We start from the raw sequence: 18,573 nt of genomic DNA on the forward strand, positions 1-18,573 counted from the left end.
GAAGTTGGTTCCGCTATCTCCACCCTGTCAACTCTCGTTGAAAAATATGATTATTGACATTGAAGTTAAAGAAGATGTTGTCCAAAGCGAGCATGGTCATAAATTATTCTGAAAGTATTGGAAACCGTTGAACGATTTGAATGAAACACCGAAGTAATATTTTTGATGTTACTGTAAGTTTTCAAATAAATAAACAAAGTAAAACTCAATTTTGAAAAAAAATGTTTCTCAGACATTTGGTGTTTATAGCCCATGGCGCGGCCCACCACTGCCAATGTTTCGACGAAATTGCTACCAAACTCGCCCAACTTAACAACTACGTGTTTGCCCACGATCATAGTTAATTTGTTTAAACTGTAATTCTTAAGTTTTGATAAGATAACTTTTTGTATTTGTTAGCCAAAGAAATTTTTATAATTTCTTCCAATCTGTCTGTACTTAAATTTATTTACAAGTTGGACACGGCAGGAGCGAGGGTCGCAGAATGCAGGTTGACGATTTTTCTATTTACCTCGATGATGTTATGAACCACATTGAAAGAGTCAAAAAAGATTTCAAGGATGTTCCATGCTTCATATTAGGATATTCCATGGTTGGTTTGCTTGCTTGTATATCGTATTCTCCATGTGCTTCAATTTATTATTAAATTCACAGGGCAAAAATGTATAACTAAACTTAATTTTTATATTCTTTTTTTGCCCTTTTGGGGTCAAATTTAATCTAATTTGTTGCTTGATTGAGTTTGTATTTAACAAATAAATGATTGATAAATACTAAATAAATTGATTTTGTGAGAGATAATATTAAATAAACTGATTTGATAAGAGATAATGTTAAATAATTTGATATGATAAAAAATAGTTGTTCAATTAAGTGCCGAATAATTACGAAGGGAGGAACGATGGCCATCCTATCATCGTTGAGGTTTCCAGATGTCATCAAAGGGATGGTTCTGATTGCACCACCATTCAATGTTAATTCAATCATCTCAAAATATAAGGTAATAGAGCTTTGAGTTATTGACTGGTTATAATATAATAAATCTTTTGAAAATATATCGATGCATGCAATTGCTACCAAAATTATTTTCGTAGATTTAAAAAATTAAAAGTGTTCACAAAAATGTTGTTAAAAATTTTTACAAAGCTGTAAGAGATGTAGAGCCCCGAAACCAAATTTGCAGTACTGAAAACAGAAACAGAAATCATTCCATAATTCTACTCGTCTGACCTTGATTTGATACAATGTTTTAACCACATTTCATTGCTTAGAAAGTCTCATCTTCAAAACACAAATATATAAGTAGGTGGTTAACCCATGTGAAGCTGAAGCGTTAATAATATATGCCGTAAGTTCATAACAGACACATAAAAGCCAACAATCTTAGATGAAAATGCATTAAATACCTTTCGAACCGACACGTGTTTCTAATTTTTTGAGGAAAATGATTTTCTTTTAAATTTTGTATAATAATTTATTATTTATTATTTTAATTATGATTGACACATATAATATTCATCGTTAACAATATAAACGTTTCAGCTCTTGTTGTACAAAACGATTTGTCCCCGAGCTTATGTTATTAATTTTGATTTTGAGTTTATGATCAAAGATGCGGAAGAGGTAAGTTGTTCGTGTTTGTGTTTTTTTGTTTGTTAAAACTGAAAATGATTTGTTGACCGATCTTTCAATACATTTCTGTAATAATATCAACCGTATGAAGTGGAACCCTGTTAAACGAACCACATCTGAATTTTTGCCAAAATTGTATTGTTAGACGGCTGCATTCTCTCATTAACTAAACTTAATTTTTTCAAATGACGCGTAATTTTAGATCAAAAGCAGAACGCAAGAGAGTTTGTTGTTTAGTAGAACGTTAATTCAAACCTACGGTACTAATAAATATTTTAAAATTGTGTACACCAACAAACAGCTTAAGAAATACAAAGAAGATGAATTGATTTGGAAAGGTAAATTCACAGCTAGGTAAGATTAATTTGTTCAATAATAAAATTAATTCAAGCAGTAAGTAGATTATAATCTAAGAAAAATCATTTTTTATTTACTTTATATTTGTTGTGTAAACTAAATTTTTTGTATAGTTTAAAGAATGATTGCAAACGTAAAATTGTTCGTTAAAACTAAAATTCCTTGAATGTTGCAAAAATTTGCAAAAAAGTTTTTATATAGAAGTTGAAAGCATGAAAAACAATCGGTTAACAATAATCAATAGAAAATAGGTAACATTTTGAACCTAAGAATGAAATTAGCAGAATGTAAAAGTCAATGAGGATTTTGAGAAAATTACATTATCACTATTTCGTTACAGATTTTTGAATTGTGCTAGGAAAGCCTTCGAGGCTAGCATGGTGAAAGAAATAAAATGTCCTTATCTCCTGATGCATGGAAGCAATGATGTGGCGTGTAACATTGAGGAATCGCAAAAGTTTTTTGATCTTTCTTCCTCTGAAGATAAAACTTTCAAGGTCTGTATGATTCATAAAATTTTTTGGTTCAAGATATCGTAGTGTTAATAATTTAATGAAAACAACTGTTCATGTTCAACGAACGTTAATTTAGACGTAACGATATTATAGTAAAATTTATTAAATTTGTTTTAAGTTTGAAAAAATAATATAGTTAAAATATTAATGGCAATTATATAATTTTTGGTCGGGTGGAATTTATTTATTGTGTTCGATTGTTGTGTTAAAAATAAAACAAGAAAAACTACACATAGGAAAGTGGAATGAAAGAGTAGAGTCTTAACTTTCCTAAGTTGATTAAATTAACTCACCTACCTATGTATTTAATAAGCTCAACTTACGGCTTAAACCTGCCTATTTGTACAATTGCGAAGAAAAAAGAAAGAGAGAGAAAAAAAGAAACTTTTTATTACCACGGACACCGGGATGTGGAGGATATAGTTTCCTAGCCACAAACATTAATGGAAAAATATACATATATATGTGAAAACTGCCTAAGTGGAAAAATGATCATGCAAAATTATACGAAATACATATAGGACATATAGGAAATACTTATAGGAAATACATGTAGAAAATACATAATCCCCATGTAGAGCTCAGAAAATGATAAGAACAAAATTTAAATATATTTTCTTTATTTTTTCACGAAGTGGTTTTCCTTTAGACGGCATCGATTAATAGTCATAACGTTGAAATGAAATAAATCAGTGTTGATTGACATAAAAAGTGGAATATGAATTAAAGAAATACTCGCACCTCAGAGATACGAAGGAGGGTACCATCAGTTGTTCACTGAAGGAGAAGACGTCATCAGTGACATCATTCAGTGGATCAACAACAGATGAACAACGAATTAATCATTAATTTGTTTTTCAATTGGAATCATTGATCGGATGTTTTGAAATAAAAATTATAATAACTTATTATCGTTCTGGAAGAGTATTTATTCTACATGAAGAGTCAGAGATCTTATTTTTAAATTTCATAAGTTATTAATTTAAAATAATATTTGATTCGATTTGTAAATGAAACCTGGAAACCTTCAAATTTTTTCCAAACATCAAATCGTTAGGGCTGGCTGAATGAATGAGTAAATTATCATCATCGTCGTTTTCATCATCATCGTAATCTCTCTTGACCTATATAAACGTCTGTTTATTTATGCTACATGAACGCTCCTACTCACCAGTGGAAAGTGTTATGTTCTTTCCAGGTGTTGTTATTTATCCCGTGCTATCACACCACTGTTCCGCTTCGCAAAAGTTTTTATTGATTTTTTCATTTCGTCGTGTTTTGTTACTTTTAATCGTTTAAAACGCCTAACTGGCATGCACTTGTTTTGGTATTCAGATTGGGTGTCAGTACGGCGATTGAAATTAATTAAATTTGTCATTAGCTTACGTAATATGTCTGTAGTTTGGTGTCATTCGACTGTTGTTTTCAATTTCTATTCGGAAGTTTACATTTTTTGTGTAAAACTGAAAAATAAAATAAAAAAAGACTGAATGCTAGATAATGGAAAAAGTATCTTGTTTCAAATTAATTTATCATGTAGGTGGTTTCTATACCATTTTACAATAAAAAAAAAGTCAGATGGTGCATTGGTGTAAATACCGATATTGATATAAAGATATTTTGACTTCAGTGAAATGGTTAACAGATGGCAGATGGTCAAAATGATATTATGTCGATTAATTGATATGCAAATAGACGATAATTGTTTGTATAATGTACACATAGCTCGATAAGTTTATCCCATCTATTCAGCTGTTATTATGCGGCTAGTGTTTTAAAGTGTCTTTCGCACAAGAAGTTTTTGTTTTGTTGTGGTAGTTGCACACTTGCCTGTATTAAAGTTTTAAAGTATACAGCATAATATCTATATAATTAATATCATCATGTATGCATGCATAGTCAGATATGTATATGTCGGATGAGCTCTTTGTCTTTGTCTGTGCAATTTCAAAAAATAAATATCAACATGAGAATCATATTATTTCTATGACGAATATACATACATTCGTATATATATTTGTGTTGTGTGTATGTGAGTGTGTGTGTAAATATTTGTGTGTGTTTGTGTCTGTGTATGTGAGTGTATGAGAGCGCACTTGTGTGCTATAATATTCTCATAATCTCTCTTAACCTATATAAACGTCTGTTTATTTATGCTACATGAATGCTATTTGTACTTGTATTTCATTATTCTTAGTTGATTTTCTTTTTAACGGAGTTTTATAACAAACTTTATAGTTTGAGCTGTTTTTAGTTTTTCCGTTTAACAAGTCAGCTATCGAACAAGTCAGCTACCAAACCAGTCAGCTACCAAACAGATCAGCTACTAAAAAGGTCAGCTACCAAACAGCTCAGCGACTGCTACTAAACAGGTCAACTACCAAGTACAATGAATATCGATGTGAAGGATGATTTTATTCAGAGCAGGCATGGTCACAAACTTTTCTGCAAGTACTGGAAGCCTTTTCAGAAGAACGAAGAGAAACCGAAGTACTTTTTTTAATATTATCAGATTTTAATAAGTCTGCAAAGGTTTTATTCATTTATTCATTTCAACCCACTATTTTTTGAAATTTCACTTTATTGCATTTTTTTATATTAAACTCTCGACATAAGATTTATATTTTATAAAACTTTTCTTCAGACTTGCACTTGCAACATGAGATTTCGTAACTTTAGTTTTCGATATCTCTAATCTCTGTCATAAATATTCATGTTTTTTTTTCAATTTCTTCATTAATAAGTTGATTCTTAAAATGAAATTACAGCACACTGCCTACAAATCAATAAATTAACGTTGAAATTAAATTTCATTGTTTTGTAGTAAATTATTCGTAGTTAACGTGGTTGTGTTGTTTAACATTGGTTAATGTCTTATGTTTCGATTATATGAGTATTTTCACCGTTGTTTTGTTTATTTAATTATAAAGGTAATAAATTGTAAATAATTTCAAATGTTGCCTGCAGGCATTTAGTGTTCATAGCACATGGAGCGTCAGAGCACTGCCAAACATTTGATGAGATCGCAATCAAACTGGCTCAAAACAACAATTTCGTATTTGCTCATGATCACGGTAGAGTTGTATGTTATGTTAATCTGTCATGTTATTTTAATTTCAATTGAACGGCTTGAATTGCAAAAATGTAGTCACGCCTAAAATCTGCAATAATTAATACAGCTGGACACGGTAAAAGTGAGGGCCAACGAGTGTACATTGAAGACTTTAACATTTTTGTCGATGACATCATTGACCACATTGAGAAAATCAAGAAGGAGTACAGTGACATTCCCTGCTTCATCATAGGATACTCCATGGTTCGTTCAATGGCTCTTTCCTGTTACTCTTACATATCGCCTACACGCAATTAAACGTGTGTAACAATGGCTGACTGTATATTCGCACCACATGTCTTACGCGTTTGTACTTATGCACAAAGCTTATGATGGTTTGGAGTTTCGGACAGATGGGAATTGAACTCAATTGAATTGAATTGAATTCAATACATTTAAACATTAACCTATTGGCTTGGTGTTTGGTTTTTGCATTTATGTATTTTCATATTTTTTATTTGGTGTATACTATTTTTTAATCATTTGTTTTGAGCATCAATTAACCAATAACACATTAATAACATTTGTTTGGTAGATCGACAAACCTTACAAACAAATAGTTAATCCATCAGTTTAATACTTCAGACAAGTCAAAATAGTTCAAAAATATTCTCACCAAGGGAGGGTCGATGACCATTCTGACGACACTGAGAATTCCTCAGCTCATCAGCGGGATCGTCTTAATCGCCCCAGCTATCATCATCAACAATTTTGCTCCCAAGTTAACGGTTGTTGGAATTTATAAACTTTTTATATATAAATTATTATTATATATTTACATTGCAATGAAATTGTATGTGGTTGTAAGCATTTGACCCACAGAGCTGTCGGCGAATAATTTTCATCGATTTAAATTTTCATTTATTTCATTTTGCAACAAACATCAGATGCTTTGGTATCAGCTGGTATCCGTTGTATATCCGCAAGCGTATGTCGTGGACATCAAACCGGAAGACATGGTGAAAGACGAGGAGGAAGTCGGCAAGATTTTCACTTCTGCACATTACATTTTGTTGCATTTTAATACAAAAAATATCAGAAATGAAATTTAGCAAAATATTTTAGATAAATACCCAAACAAAATGAAAAATTGATAAAAAATAGATAAAAAAAATGAGTGATATGTGTGTGTCTGTGGATAATTGTATAAATAACAATAAATCAAACTTATGTAACTTATGTTTATTTTAACTAGATTGAAAAATACAAAAAAGATGACTTGATTTGGACTGGAAAACTTACAGCTGGGTGGGTAAGATTTTTGCAATTTAAGAAACACACCAGAATTTCGTAATATGGATGGAAAAGTTTTTGGACGATCGTCTTATAATATCGTCTCGAAATATTGTTTGTCTATCGTTCAGGTTGATGAAATGTGTGGCTAAGGCATGCGGTGAGATCAACAGCAGAATGAAGGAAGTGAAAATTGCCTTCCTCCTAATGCACGGGACCAGTGACAAGATATGCAGCATCGAGGGGTCGCAAATGTTTTTTGAAACTGCTTCTTCTGAAGATAAAACTTTCAAAGTTTGCATAATTTGCCAACCTTTTTTTTCAGCAATGAAATTAAATAGAAAAATAATCTCTCACAATCTGTTATATGTTAAAAAATAAAGCAGAAAAGCTGTTTAAATAATTTCTGAAAGAAAACTTAGACATGCATGCGACAAAGAAGTTCGAGGCAATTGTTTAATAATATAACTTAGATACTTGAACTTTTATTAAATCGAATTAGTTGTTGACTGGATAACATTACTGATTAATTGAGCAGAAATATGAAGACGGATACCACCAGCTGTTCACTGAGCCGAACGGTGCGGTCGATGATTTTATTGAATGGATCAACAAGAGATAATATTCATAAACGATCGACCATTCAATATTTTTCTACATTGTTTCACTATTATGATGCTTCCTGCTTATAAATCCATTTCAATACTTATCAATGTGCAATTAGCAGACTTTTAGAATTTGTAAATTAACGTGTTAGTTCAATTTAAAATATGATCTAAAATAGCCGTTTAAACTTTTCTAAGCAACAATTGAATGGTTTCGGTTCATGGTAACGTATTCTGAATGTTAATACGAACTAAGATTTAATTTATTTTAAAATTAATTTTTTATATAATTTATATTTGTTATATAGTTTATCCTATAATCCTTTTTATTATTTACTACTACCAGTTTTTAATAGAGTAAAAGGTATAAGGTTTTAAAGGGTTAACTTTCTGAATAAACTATTTTAATAATATTTTAACATTTTAAATATATATATAAATGTATTTATAAAATATATTTTTAATATTTTAATTTAATTTTTGAAACGTTTAACATTACGTACTTATCCATAAAAAACAAGTGTAACATCTTCTTGTTTCTTTCTTTTCGACTCTAGACAAAATTTCCCAGTTTTTAAAAGGTTCTTGAAATAATTATTAAAACTCACAACTTTTGCTTGATTACTAATCAACTTCATTACGCGCTAAAAAGTGAGATGTTCAACATGGTCATCGTTGTTACCAATTATAAAATCTGCCAACCAAGCTTTTTGTAAGCAACAGAATTGTTTAATGTTTCGCCAACAAGAAAAAACAAAACATTTTAAACGCTCTCAATATAACAATGTCGGATTCTGAAAATGCCTACATTTGCCACTGGTCACTATCAGTTTGTATACTGTGTACGTATAAATACGAGAAAGAAGAAAAAATACATCAACATTTTTTCAAGTGATAAATATTATTTAAAAGTTTTTATCAAAATTTAAAAGTGAAACTATTAGGCGTTTTAAAATATGACTGCATCTGAGGCATTGTACATCTAGGACATCATGAGATCACAAGTTAGATGATTCATTGATATAAAAAGGGATTCTTGTCTTCAGTGAAATGGTTAACAGATGGTCAAAATGATGTTGTGTCGTTTAATTGATGGGCAAATAGACGAAAATTATTTGTATAATGTACACATAGCTCGATAAGTTTATCGCATCTATTCAGCTGTTATTATGCAGCTAGTGTTTTTAAGTGTCTTTCGCACAAGAACGTGTAGATATGTATGACGTTATGTTGTGGTTGTTGTAAGCTTGCCTGTATTAATGTTTTGAAGTATAATATCTATATAATTAATATCATCATGTATGCATGCATAGTTGGATATGTGTATGTCGGATGAGCTCTTTGTCTTCGTCTGTGGAATTTCAAAAATAAATCTTACTAACATGAGAATCAAATTATTTATTCATCTAACGAATGTATGTGCTGTGTTTATATATGTTTGTATCTGTGTTGTGTGTTCGTGAGTGTGTGAGTATATATTTGTGTGTGTGTGTTAGTTTGTGTATGTGAGTGAATGAGAGCGCACTTGTGTGCTATATTATTATCATAATTTATCATAACTTACATCAATATAAACGTCTGTCTATTTATGCTACTTAAATGCTATTTCTATTTCGCCATTTTCAATTTCGTTGCTTTTGTTTTTAACGGAGTTTTATAACAAACTACATAGTTCGAGCTGTTATCAGTTTTTCCGTCTAACAAGTCAACTATCGAACAAGTCAGCTACCAAACAAGTCAGCTACCAAATAGATCAGCTACTAAAAAGGTCAGCTACCAAACAGGTCAGCGACTGTTACTAAACGGGTCAACTACCAAGTACAATGAATATCGATGTGAAGGATGATTTTATTCAGAGCAGGCATGGTCACAAACTTTTCTGCAAGTATTGGAAGCCTGTTCAGAAGAACGAAGAGAAACCGAAGTACATTTTATTAATATTATCAAATTTTAATGAGTTTACGAAGGTTTCATTTATTTATTTCAACTCACAATTCTTTGAAATTTCATATGATTGCATTTTTTTTATATTTAACTCTCGTCATAAGATTTATATTTTATAAAACATTACTTCAGACTTGCACTTGCAACATGAGATTTTGTAACTTTAGTTTTTGATACCTCTGATCTCTGCCATTAATATTCATGATTTTATTTTCAATTTTTCAGGAATCAGTTGATTTTCAAAATTAAATTAAATAACACTGTTTACAAATCAATAAACAAACGTTGAAATTAAATTTAGTGGTTTTGTTTAGTAGTTAATAGTATGTAATAAATGAGGCTGTGTTGTTTAACATTGGATAATGTCTTATGTTTCAATTATATGAGTATTTTCACCGTTGTTTTGTTTATTTAATTATAAAGGTAATAAATTGTAAATAATTTCAAATGTTGCCTGCAGGCATTTAGTGTTCATAGCACATGGAGCGTCAGAGCACTGCCAAACATTTGATGAGATCGCTATCAAACTGGCTCAAAACAACAATTTCGTATTTGCTCATGATCACGGTAGAATTCTATGTTACATTTATACTTGTTTTCCTCCATCTAATCTCAATAGTGTTCTTCATAATCTATCTCTATGTCTTTCTTCAATTATCGCCTGGTCTGACTCTATGTGTCTTAAACTAAATCCTTCTAAGTTTGAATTAATTTGTTTCAATAAATCTAAACACTCTATTACTATTCCTCCTATTATCTTACCTGATTCTAAAACTCTTGATGTCTCTCATAAGTTTCGGAGTCTAGGTTTTAACTTTGATTCTACTATGTCTCTCTCTTCTCAGATTAATAGTGTTGCTAGAAGCTCTTACTTTCATCTACGTAGAATAAAAAAACTTTTGCCTTTTCTTGATGATCCTACTTTTCTCCTTCTTGTTACTTCGTTAGTCTTATCTAGGATTGATTATTGTAACTCGCTCTACTATGGTATTCCTGACTTTATACTCTATCCTTTAAGTAAAGCTTTTAACTCTGCTGCTCGTCTAGTTGCTCGTGCCCCTTTCTTTTCTCATATATCTCCATATCTTGTTCTTATGCACTGGTTACCTATAAAATATAGAATAATTTTTAAAATTTGCACATCATGTATAAGTCTCAATCTAAATTATTTCCTAAGTATTTATCAGATATATTAATTGAACCTAAATGCCCCGGTTTACGATCGTCTTCTTGTTCTCGCTTTTTCTTAACTCGCGTTAAAAACTCTTTTGCCAAATCTGCTTTTGCTTTTTCTGGTCCCTTTCTCTGGAACTCTCTACTTACTTCTCTGACTACTTCTCCATCACTTGCGAAGTTTAGAGCGGATCTCAAGACCCATCTGTTTTCAAAATTCATTGAGGAGCGCTGTTGAACATCGCGGAAATAGCGCTTTATAAACTAATTGATTGATTGATTGATTGGATGTTATGTTTATTTATCATGTTATTTTAATTTCAATTGAACGGCTTGAATTGCAAAAATGTAGTCACGCCTAAAATCTGCAATAATTAATACAGCTGGACACGGTAAAAGTGAGGGCCAACGAGTGTACATTGAAGACTTTAACATTTTTGTCGATGACATCATTGACCACATTGAGAAAATCAAGAAGGAGTACAGTGACATTCCCTGCTTCATCATAGGATACTCCATGGTTCGTTCAATGGCCCTTTCCTGTTACTCTTACATATCGCCTACATGCAATTAAACGTGTGTAACAATGGCTGACTGTATATTCGCACCACATGTCTTTCGCGTTTGTACTTATGCACAAAGCTTATGATGGTTTGGAGTTTCGGACAGATGGGAATTGAACTAGGTTGTTGCGCTATAAGAATAAGCCGAGACTTGGTACTTCAACCGTTTGAGCTTATTCATTATCCAAATTTTGTTGGCATAATTAAGCTAAAACTAAAAGTTGTACTGTATCAAATTTACATGTTATTTTTGTTAAATGTAATAAATGAATAATTTCGAATGAATAATGAATAACCTTAGTGAAGGTATAAATGTAAATGATCTTTGTAAATTTTTTGAAAATCTTTACTCCACACATCAAATGCATTTTGAAGCTTTTTTTTAACAAAAACTGTTTAACTCAACATAAAGTAAGTAATTCATTGGCAAAGTTTAAATGTTTTAATCTTCAATCAACTATTTAACTAGTACGAAATATGGCATGATCAAACTTAAAAGGTCAATTTTTCGCGTAACATTCAATACATTCAAACATTAACCAATGGATATAACATATATATCATATATATCCACGCAGTAATCTATTGGCTTGGTGTTTGATGTTTTGCACTTATGTACTTTCATATTTTTTATTTTCTTATTATTTAATCATTTGTTTTGAGCATCATTTAACCAATAACACATTAATAACATTTGTTTGGTAGATCGACAAACCTTACAAACAAATAGTTAATCCATCAGTTTAATACTTCAGACAAGTCAAAATAATTCAAAAATATTCTCACCAAGGGAGGGTCGATGACCATTCTGACGGCACTGAGAATTCCTCAGCTCATCAGTGGGATCGTCTTAATCGCCCCAGCTATCATCCTCACAAATTTTGCTCCCATATTGACGGTGGTCGGAGTTTATAAACTTTTTATATATCAATCATTAATATATAATAATTATTATATATGTAGACATTGCAATGTATATTATTGTAAGCATTTGACGCAATGAACTACCGGCGAATAATTTTCATAAATTTTCAAAAATCTACTTTCCCTTTAACAAACTTTTTATATTTTCTCTTCTTTGCTTTTTTTGCGCGTTCATAAGCACCATCAATTTGAATGGCCCAATATATACAATACGTTGCGATATTGTATTATGTAATAAAAAAATCTTTATCAATACAAAGTTCAACATCAACTCAAAGTAATTTATGCCAGCACTTATAAGTAGGTTTGGTTTTAATTCATTTGTAAAATAGTCGTTTTGAGAAGAAAACAATTTAAAATTTAACTGTATTATTAAAGTAAATTCAAGCTTATCTAGATCCATACGTACTATCATTGTTTTAATAAGACCTGGGAACATGTAACACGAATAGAAATGTAACTTTAACATGGTGTATAATTTTTGACTGTCCAAATGCTGCTTCTTCTAAAAAACTAGTTTCATTTGTTTCATTTTGCAACAAACACCAGATGCTTTGGTATCAGCTGGTATCCGTTGTTTATCCGCGAGCACACGTCGTGTACATCAATGTCGAGGACATTGTGAAAGACAAGGGGGAAGTTGGCAAGATTTTTACTTCTGCATTTTAATAAAAAATCAAATTTCAAAAATAAGAATTAACATTAAAATTAAAGGATGAATAAATAAATAGATAAAAAAATATGTGTGATGTGTGTGTCGGTGCATAATTGTATAATAATAATAGGTCAAACTGATATATATTTTAACTAGATTGAAAAATACAAAAAAGATGACTTGATTTGGACTGGAAAACTTACAGCTGGGTGGGTAAGATTTTTGCAATTTAAGAAACACGCTCAATTTTCCTTAACATGGATGGAAAAGTTTTTGGACGATCGTCTTGTAATATCTTCACGAAATATTGTTTGTCCATCGTCCAGGTTGATGAAATGTTCGATGAAGGCATGCGGTGAGATCAACAGCAGAATGAAGGAAGTAAAAATTGCCTTCCTCCTAATGCACGGGACCAGTGACAAGATATGCAGCATCGAGGGGTCGCAAATGTTTTTTGAAACTGCTTCTTCTGAAGATAAAACTTTCAAAGTTTGCATAATTTGCCAACCTTTTTTTTCAGCAATGAAATTAAATAGGAAAAAAAATCTCTCACAATCTGTTAAAAAATAAAGTAGAAAAGCTGTTTAAATAATTTCTGAAAGAAAACTTAGACATGCATGCGGCAAAGAAGTTCGAGGCCATTGTTTAATAATATAACTTAGACACTTGAACTTTTATTAAATCGAATTAGTTGTTGACTGGATAACATTACTGATTAATTGAGCAGAAATATGAAGACGGATACCACCAGCTGTTCACTGAGCCGAACGGTGCGGTCGATGATTTTATTGAATGGATCAACAAGAGATAATCTTCAAGTAAAAAACGATCGACCATTCAATATTTTTCTACATTGTTTCACTATTATGATGCTTCCTGCTTATAAATCCATTTCAATACTTATAAACGTGCAATTAGCAGACTTTTAGAACTTGTAAATTAACGTGTTAGTTCAATTTAAAATATGATCTAAAATAGCCGTTTCTAACTTTCTAAACGACAATTGAATGGTTTCGGTTCATGATAACGTATTCTGAATGTTTATACAAACTAAGATATAATTTATTATATAATAATGTTTTATATAATTTATATTTGTTATATAGTTTATCCTATAATCCTTTCTATTATTTACTGCTACCAGTTTTTAATAGGGTTAAAGGTATAAGGTTTTAACGGGTTAACGCTATATATTATATAAAACCTGTAATAATATTTTAACATATTTAAAATATATAAAAAATAAAAATATATTTATAAATATATTTTTAATATTTTAATTTAATATTTGAAACGTTTAACATTTCGTACTTATCCACCTATTGAACTACATGAAAAACAAGTGTAACATCTTCTTGTTTCTTCCTTTTCGACTCTAGACAAAATTTCCCAGTTTTTAAAAGGTTTTTGAAATAATTATTAAAACTCAAAACTTTTGCTTAGGTTACTAGTTAACTTCATTACGTGCTAAAAAATGAGATGTTCAACATCAATCAATCAATCAATCTTCGTTTAGCGTCCAGAGACCCAGTTCTCCCGAGGTAGGACGTTGTTATAAAAATCTGCCAACCAAGCTTTTTGTAAGCAACAGAATTGTTTAATTTTCCGCCAAGCTATCTAAACATTCATCCAATTAATTTATAATACTGCTGCTATCATATATGTAATCACTGTTGAAAAACCACAACAAGCTCGGCTGGTCTTCATTTATTTATTAATATTTATAGTTAATAAAACCGTTTATTATTCTTATCGTCAAAAAACCAGTTCTTATAACTCTTTCCAAAGCATTCTAGCAGCAAATAATCATTTGAATAGGTGTTCTTTACATTTATCATCACCCCGAGATCAGCTCGGTTAATTTAACATGTACTATGTCGTCACACCAACAGAGCGCTTGAATCAAATCCACGCGATACTTTTAAAATTACAATTTTACAAGACAATTTCTAATGTATGACTGATTTCTTCAGCTCAATATTCAAAAGCTATACCCAACCCATATATATATAGGGCATATATGCATTCGATACAGTATATATATTCTATATATAAGACTATACCCCAGTTTATATACAAGCCGTGACACTAACGTTTATTTTTAAAGGGGTCAGGACATTGGTTAGTTAACGTGATGGCCTGACATATTTCCAACAAATGCCGTGAATGGAGTTTCAAGTATGAATTCTTGAATACATTTTTTTAGTAACGCATAATTAGTAAAATATTCAAAAAAGAGATCTTATTCAATGTAAATGTGATACCGATGACTATAAAATATAAAACTACATAATTAATAACTTGTTCTAAAAATAGTTCAATGATTGATGATTGAAAATTGCTTGTGTTAACATTAAATTCCAATTTTAATACTGGAATGTTAGCATCCCAATTTCAATCGAAACACCTGCCAGCTTCTTTGAACTTCTCCAGTAAAGGGTCATTTTCTTTCAATATGTATGTCAGAGAGCATTTCGAGTAATAATCTGAATCCATTTTTAAATTATCAATTACATCATCGATGGCATGAGCTTTTCCTGTTAAATTGATGAGAATGATATTAAAATGAGTCAACAAAACTATAAACCCAATAACACTGTAACAAAATAAAACATGAAAAAACTTTAAGACAACACAAACAAATTGGCAATATAAATAACATTAACTATAAGACTAGTGACCGAAATTATCAATTGAGTGACATTAAAGGCGTTTTTAAACATGATTTCATTTGACAGATGTGCATCCAAGACATCAAGAGATCACATCTTATTGTTATATATCTCATCAGACATTAGATACCTAACAATTCATGGTATCTTACAACAAATAGACTTGTGGATCTTGGAAAAATCACACAACTCGGAAGCGTAATAAGGATGAATAGGTACAAACCATCAGATATAAACAATAAAAAGAAATGAATGAAAGATAATAATTAACCAAGGGTGCAGCTGGGCGAATTATAGGAAACATTTGCAAAGTGAACATGGAGGTGGTAATAGGACGGCTGGTAGTGGAAGTAGATCCGCAGTTTGTGAACATTGAATTGGTACTTCTCCCTGATAGCTTGCTAGTAATTATTTCTTCATGTTAATCTTACAACTTTTTTCATTTGTAAAATACTATCGAGTAAGATAAAAGTCATATTGATACATTCTTTAAAATTATTATTAATAAATGGAACTCCCAATTCAATTATTCAAACAATGGTAAATTCATTGCTGTATGGTATAAAAGTAGCATTCAATAATGTTAAATGTTGACTTCTACATTATTTAATTAGCCATTAGGAAGGCGTGTAGTGTAGTGATGCAAAAATATTGAATCACAAATTAGGTGTGCGCGCGCGCGCGCGTGTGTGTGTGTGTGTGTGTGTGTGTGTGTGTGTGTGTGTGACATAAACCAACTGAACGTTTCATGAAGTTTCAATAGATTTGTTAAAATCAAACGGGACGAAATACCTTTCCCTTATCTCTGATGTTTTCGAGAAGTTGGACGTGCTCTCCCCTCAAGTCTCTGATGGACTTGATGTCTCGCCTGTGAATGACGGCGCACAGGTAGAGGTTGGACGTCTGCTTGCAGTCCCATTTCAAATCTGGCACCAACATGAAGCCTGCCAACATGGGTTGTTATCATAACCTAATTATTTCTTATTCTGCCTTGTTTTTGCTTTAAAAAGTTTCATAGATGTTTGCCAAGATTGTAAAAAACATGTTAAACAAATTTAAGAAACAAAAATGAATGATCAACCAAACCGTTAACTTGATCGTCATCTTCATACACAATTCTATCCACCTCAGCTTTCTTGGCCAGGAGATTATACAGCCACTGATGATTGTAAATTCAAAAATGACCAAATTTTACATTAACCGATGTTTGTAATTCTCATGCAAACTCTCATACATTGAACGCAATGTTCATTAACTTCTGTTATTACAGATCTCAACGTTTTAAACTGACTGGCATAATCATTTGCCTAAGATATTTTAAAACTATTTCTAAGGTTGTTGGTGCCCAACTTTTAATTGTGCAACACAGTCATTAACTGAACAGTGCAATTTTTATAAAATAGATTTTTATGTTTTGCAGAAACTACAGAAGTTTATATCATAAGAACACTAAGAGCATCTACAGTGAAATGTGGTGCAATTTACAAGAAACAACAAAAAATCAACAATGACAATAGCTATGATAATAATAATAATAATAATAATTATTATTATTATTATTATAAATATAATTACTACTATTGATGATAGGCAGACATTTTCAAAATTATTAATTCCACGAAAAAATTTGTGAAAAACAAAGGTAGCAAACGAATGGCAGACAGGTGGCATTTTAGGTTTTAATAATAAAATGGAAAAAACACACAACGATTACAAACAGCACAAGTAGATAGATTAATGTGATAGCAAACCTTATGGTGATAAAAGACAAACTTGATTATAAGGATGATAAATGTGATGATGAAGCCGATAAATGTGATAAACCTGCAAGCTGAAAGAGGATGAAGTGATGTATGGAAGAGTGATGTTGTTATAATCAGATGCTGTCTCCCTGACACAGAACACTGCATGCTGTTTGTATTTGTTTATATGCTTCTCTGTGGCTGGATGGATGACTGTCGACTTCAAAGCTTGAACGTTGTTTGTTTGGCTTGTTTGTTTGTACAGTGTGTGTGTGTGTGTATGTGTGTGTGTGTGTGGCGTGTGTATTTCAAAGTCAATGCTGATTTGTTTGTTTGTTTGTATAGTGTGTGTGTTAGTGTGTGTCTGTGTGTGTGTGTGTGTGGCGTGTGCATGTGTGTATCTCAAAGTCAATGCTGATTTGTTTGTTTGTATAGTGTATGTGTGTGTGTGTGTGTGTATGTTGATGATGTTACAACAAACGATGAGCAAGATGGTTTTAATTAAGACGTGATGCTGTGTTGTGTTGTGATGTGTTGTGATGCACAAAACTATTATCACGTTACATTTCATGTTTTATAATGAAGTTGTGGAATACATAAATGTTAATTATTTAAAGTTGTTTATTTGTTAAGTGTCTATGTGAAATAAAAAGTGAACAGTTTAAATTTGATTCCCGTTGATAATAATAAATTAAGCATTTAGGATAACATTTGAAAGTTGGATTGGAAGATCAGGCTTACCTCCAGCTGAAACTTTGGGAAACAATCGAAGTGAGGTGTAGATATCATTCTTCATTTCAATTGAATAATCTGTTGCAGGTGACATTATATCGTCCACCAGATCTTCTGTCAGTGGAGTTCTTTCCAGTATAACAACAACGTTTTCTGTAGTACATTTGCAAAAAATATATCATATTAAAACTAATTAAAACATTGAGAAAATTTTAAAAATATATGTATATTATATTCATATATATTAAAGTGACTATATTATTTTCAAAATCTAATAACGAAATGACCTGAAAATTTATTGACAAGAATTCAGAATCATTTAAAAATCCAACTAACCATCTTCCTCATCTGCACACCTCCCATGCAAATATAATGTCTTCTGTTGGGCATCTTCATTCAGAACCGACACCAATTTGAAATTATTCAACAAATGATTGAAGAAGTTGTCATCACCATCTACTCTGCATCTCTTAGCCGATGATTCACTCTCATTATCGTTTTCCATCATTTTGTCTATAAAATTATAAACTAGCAACATAAAAACATGAAAAAATATATAAATCATTAATATCCTAACTAAACTTATTAATTTTCTTTATTTTATCTTTATTCTACACTAAACAATGTTTTTTAGGTAAGTGCAGATTTGCTTGTTTTACCCAATTTAAAAAAAAAATTATGGATTTTTTAATTTAACTGATTATGAATAAAATA

General features: G+C 31.0%; 4 protein-coding genes across 4 annotated transcripts; 3 read left to right on the top strand and 1 right to left on the bottom strand.

The window, feature by feature from the left end:
* Window positions 1-221: 221 nt before the first annotated feature.
* On the top strand, window positions 222-3,334 carry HELRODRAFT_165792 (hypothetical protein; the record flags this gene model as incomplete). Its single annotated transcript, XM_009032292.1, has 7 exons — window positions 222-339; window positions 456-592; window positions 893-1,000; window positions 1,543-1,623; window positions 1,934-1,986; window positions 2,330-2,486; window positions 3,251-3,334. The coding sequence occupies 7 exons, from the start codon at window positions 222-224 to the stop codon at window positions 3,332-3,334; spliced, it is 738 nt and encodes a 245-aa protein (XP_009030540.1).
* A 1,559-nt stretch (window positions 3,335-4,893) lies between these two features.
* HELRODRAFT_165793 (hypothetical protein) lies at window positions 4,894-7,471 on the top strand (the record flags this gene model as incomplete). The annotated part of the gene is made up of 8 exons (XM_009032293.1): window positions 4,894-4,994; window positions 5,472-5,586; window positions 5,653-5,820; window positions 6,237-6,344; window positions 6,504-6,593; window positions 6,812-6,864; window positions 6,981-7,143; window positions 7,388-7,471. The coding sequence occupies 8 exons, from the start codon at window positions 4,894-4,896 to the stop codon at window positions 7,469-7,471; spliced, it is 882 nt and encodes a 293-aa protein (XP_009030541.1).
* A 1,806-nt stretch (window positions 7,472-9,277) lies between these two features.
* On the top strand, window positions 9,278-13,524 carry HELRODRAFT_165794 (hypothetical protein; the record flags this gene model as incomplete). Its single annotated transcript, XM_009032294.1, has 8 exons — window positions 9,278-9,378; window positions 9,859-9,965; window positions 10,955-11,091; window positions 11,925-12,035; window positions 12,608-12,697; window positions 12,870-12,922; window positions 13,040-13,202; window positions 13,441-13,524. The coding sequence occupies 8 exons, from the start codon at window positions 9,278-9,280 to the stop codon at window positions 13,522-13,524; spliced, it is 846 nt and encodes a 281-aa protein (XP_009030542.1).
* A 1,583-nt stretch (window positions 13,525-15,107) lies between these two features.
* HELRODRAFT_70549 (hypothetical protein) lies at window positions 15,108-18,010 on the bottom strand (the record flags this gene model as incomplete). Its single annotated transcript, XM_009031901.1, has 6 exons — window positions 15,108-15,250; window positions 15,657-15,786; window positions 16,178-16,329; window positions 16,472-16,544; window positions 17,210-17,355; window positions 17,869-18,010. Coding segments are annotated over 6 exons (786 nt in total), but the record flags the coding sequence as incomplete, so codon positions are not given.
* Between the last annotated feature and the right edge of the window lie 563 nt (window positions 18,011-18,573).

Source organism: Helobdella robusta, assembly GCF_000326865.2.
Source record: "Helobdella robusta unplaced genomic scaffold HELROscaffold_8, whole genome shotgun sequence".
NCBI classification, from domain to species: domain Eukaryota; kingdom Metazoa; phylum Annelida; class Clitellata; order Rhynchobdellida; family Glossiphoniidae; genus Helobdella; species Helobdella robusta.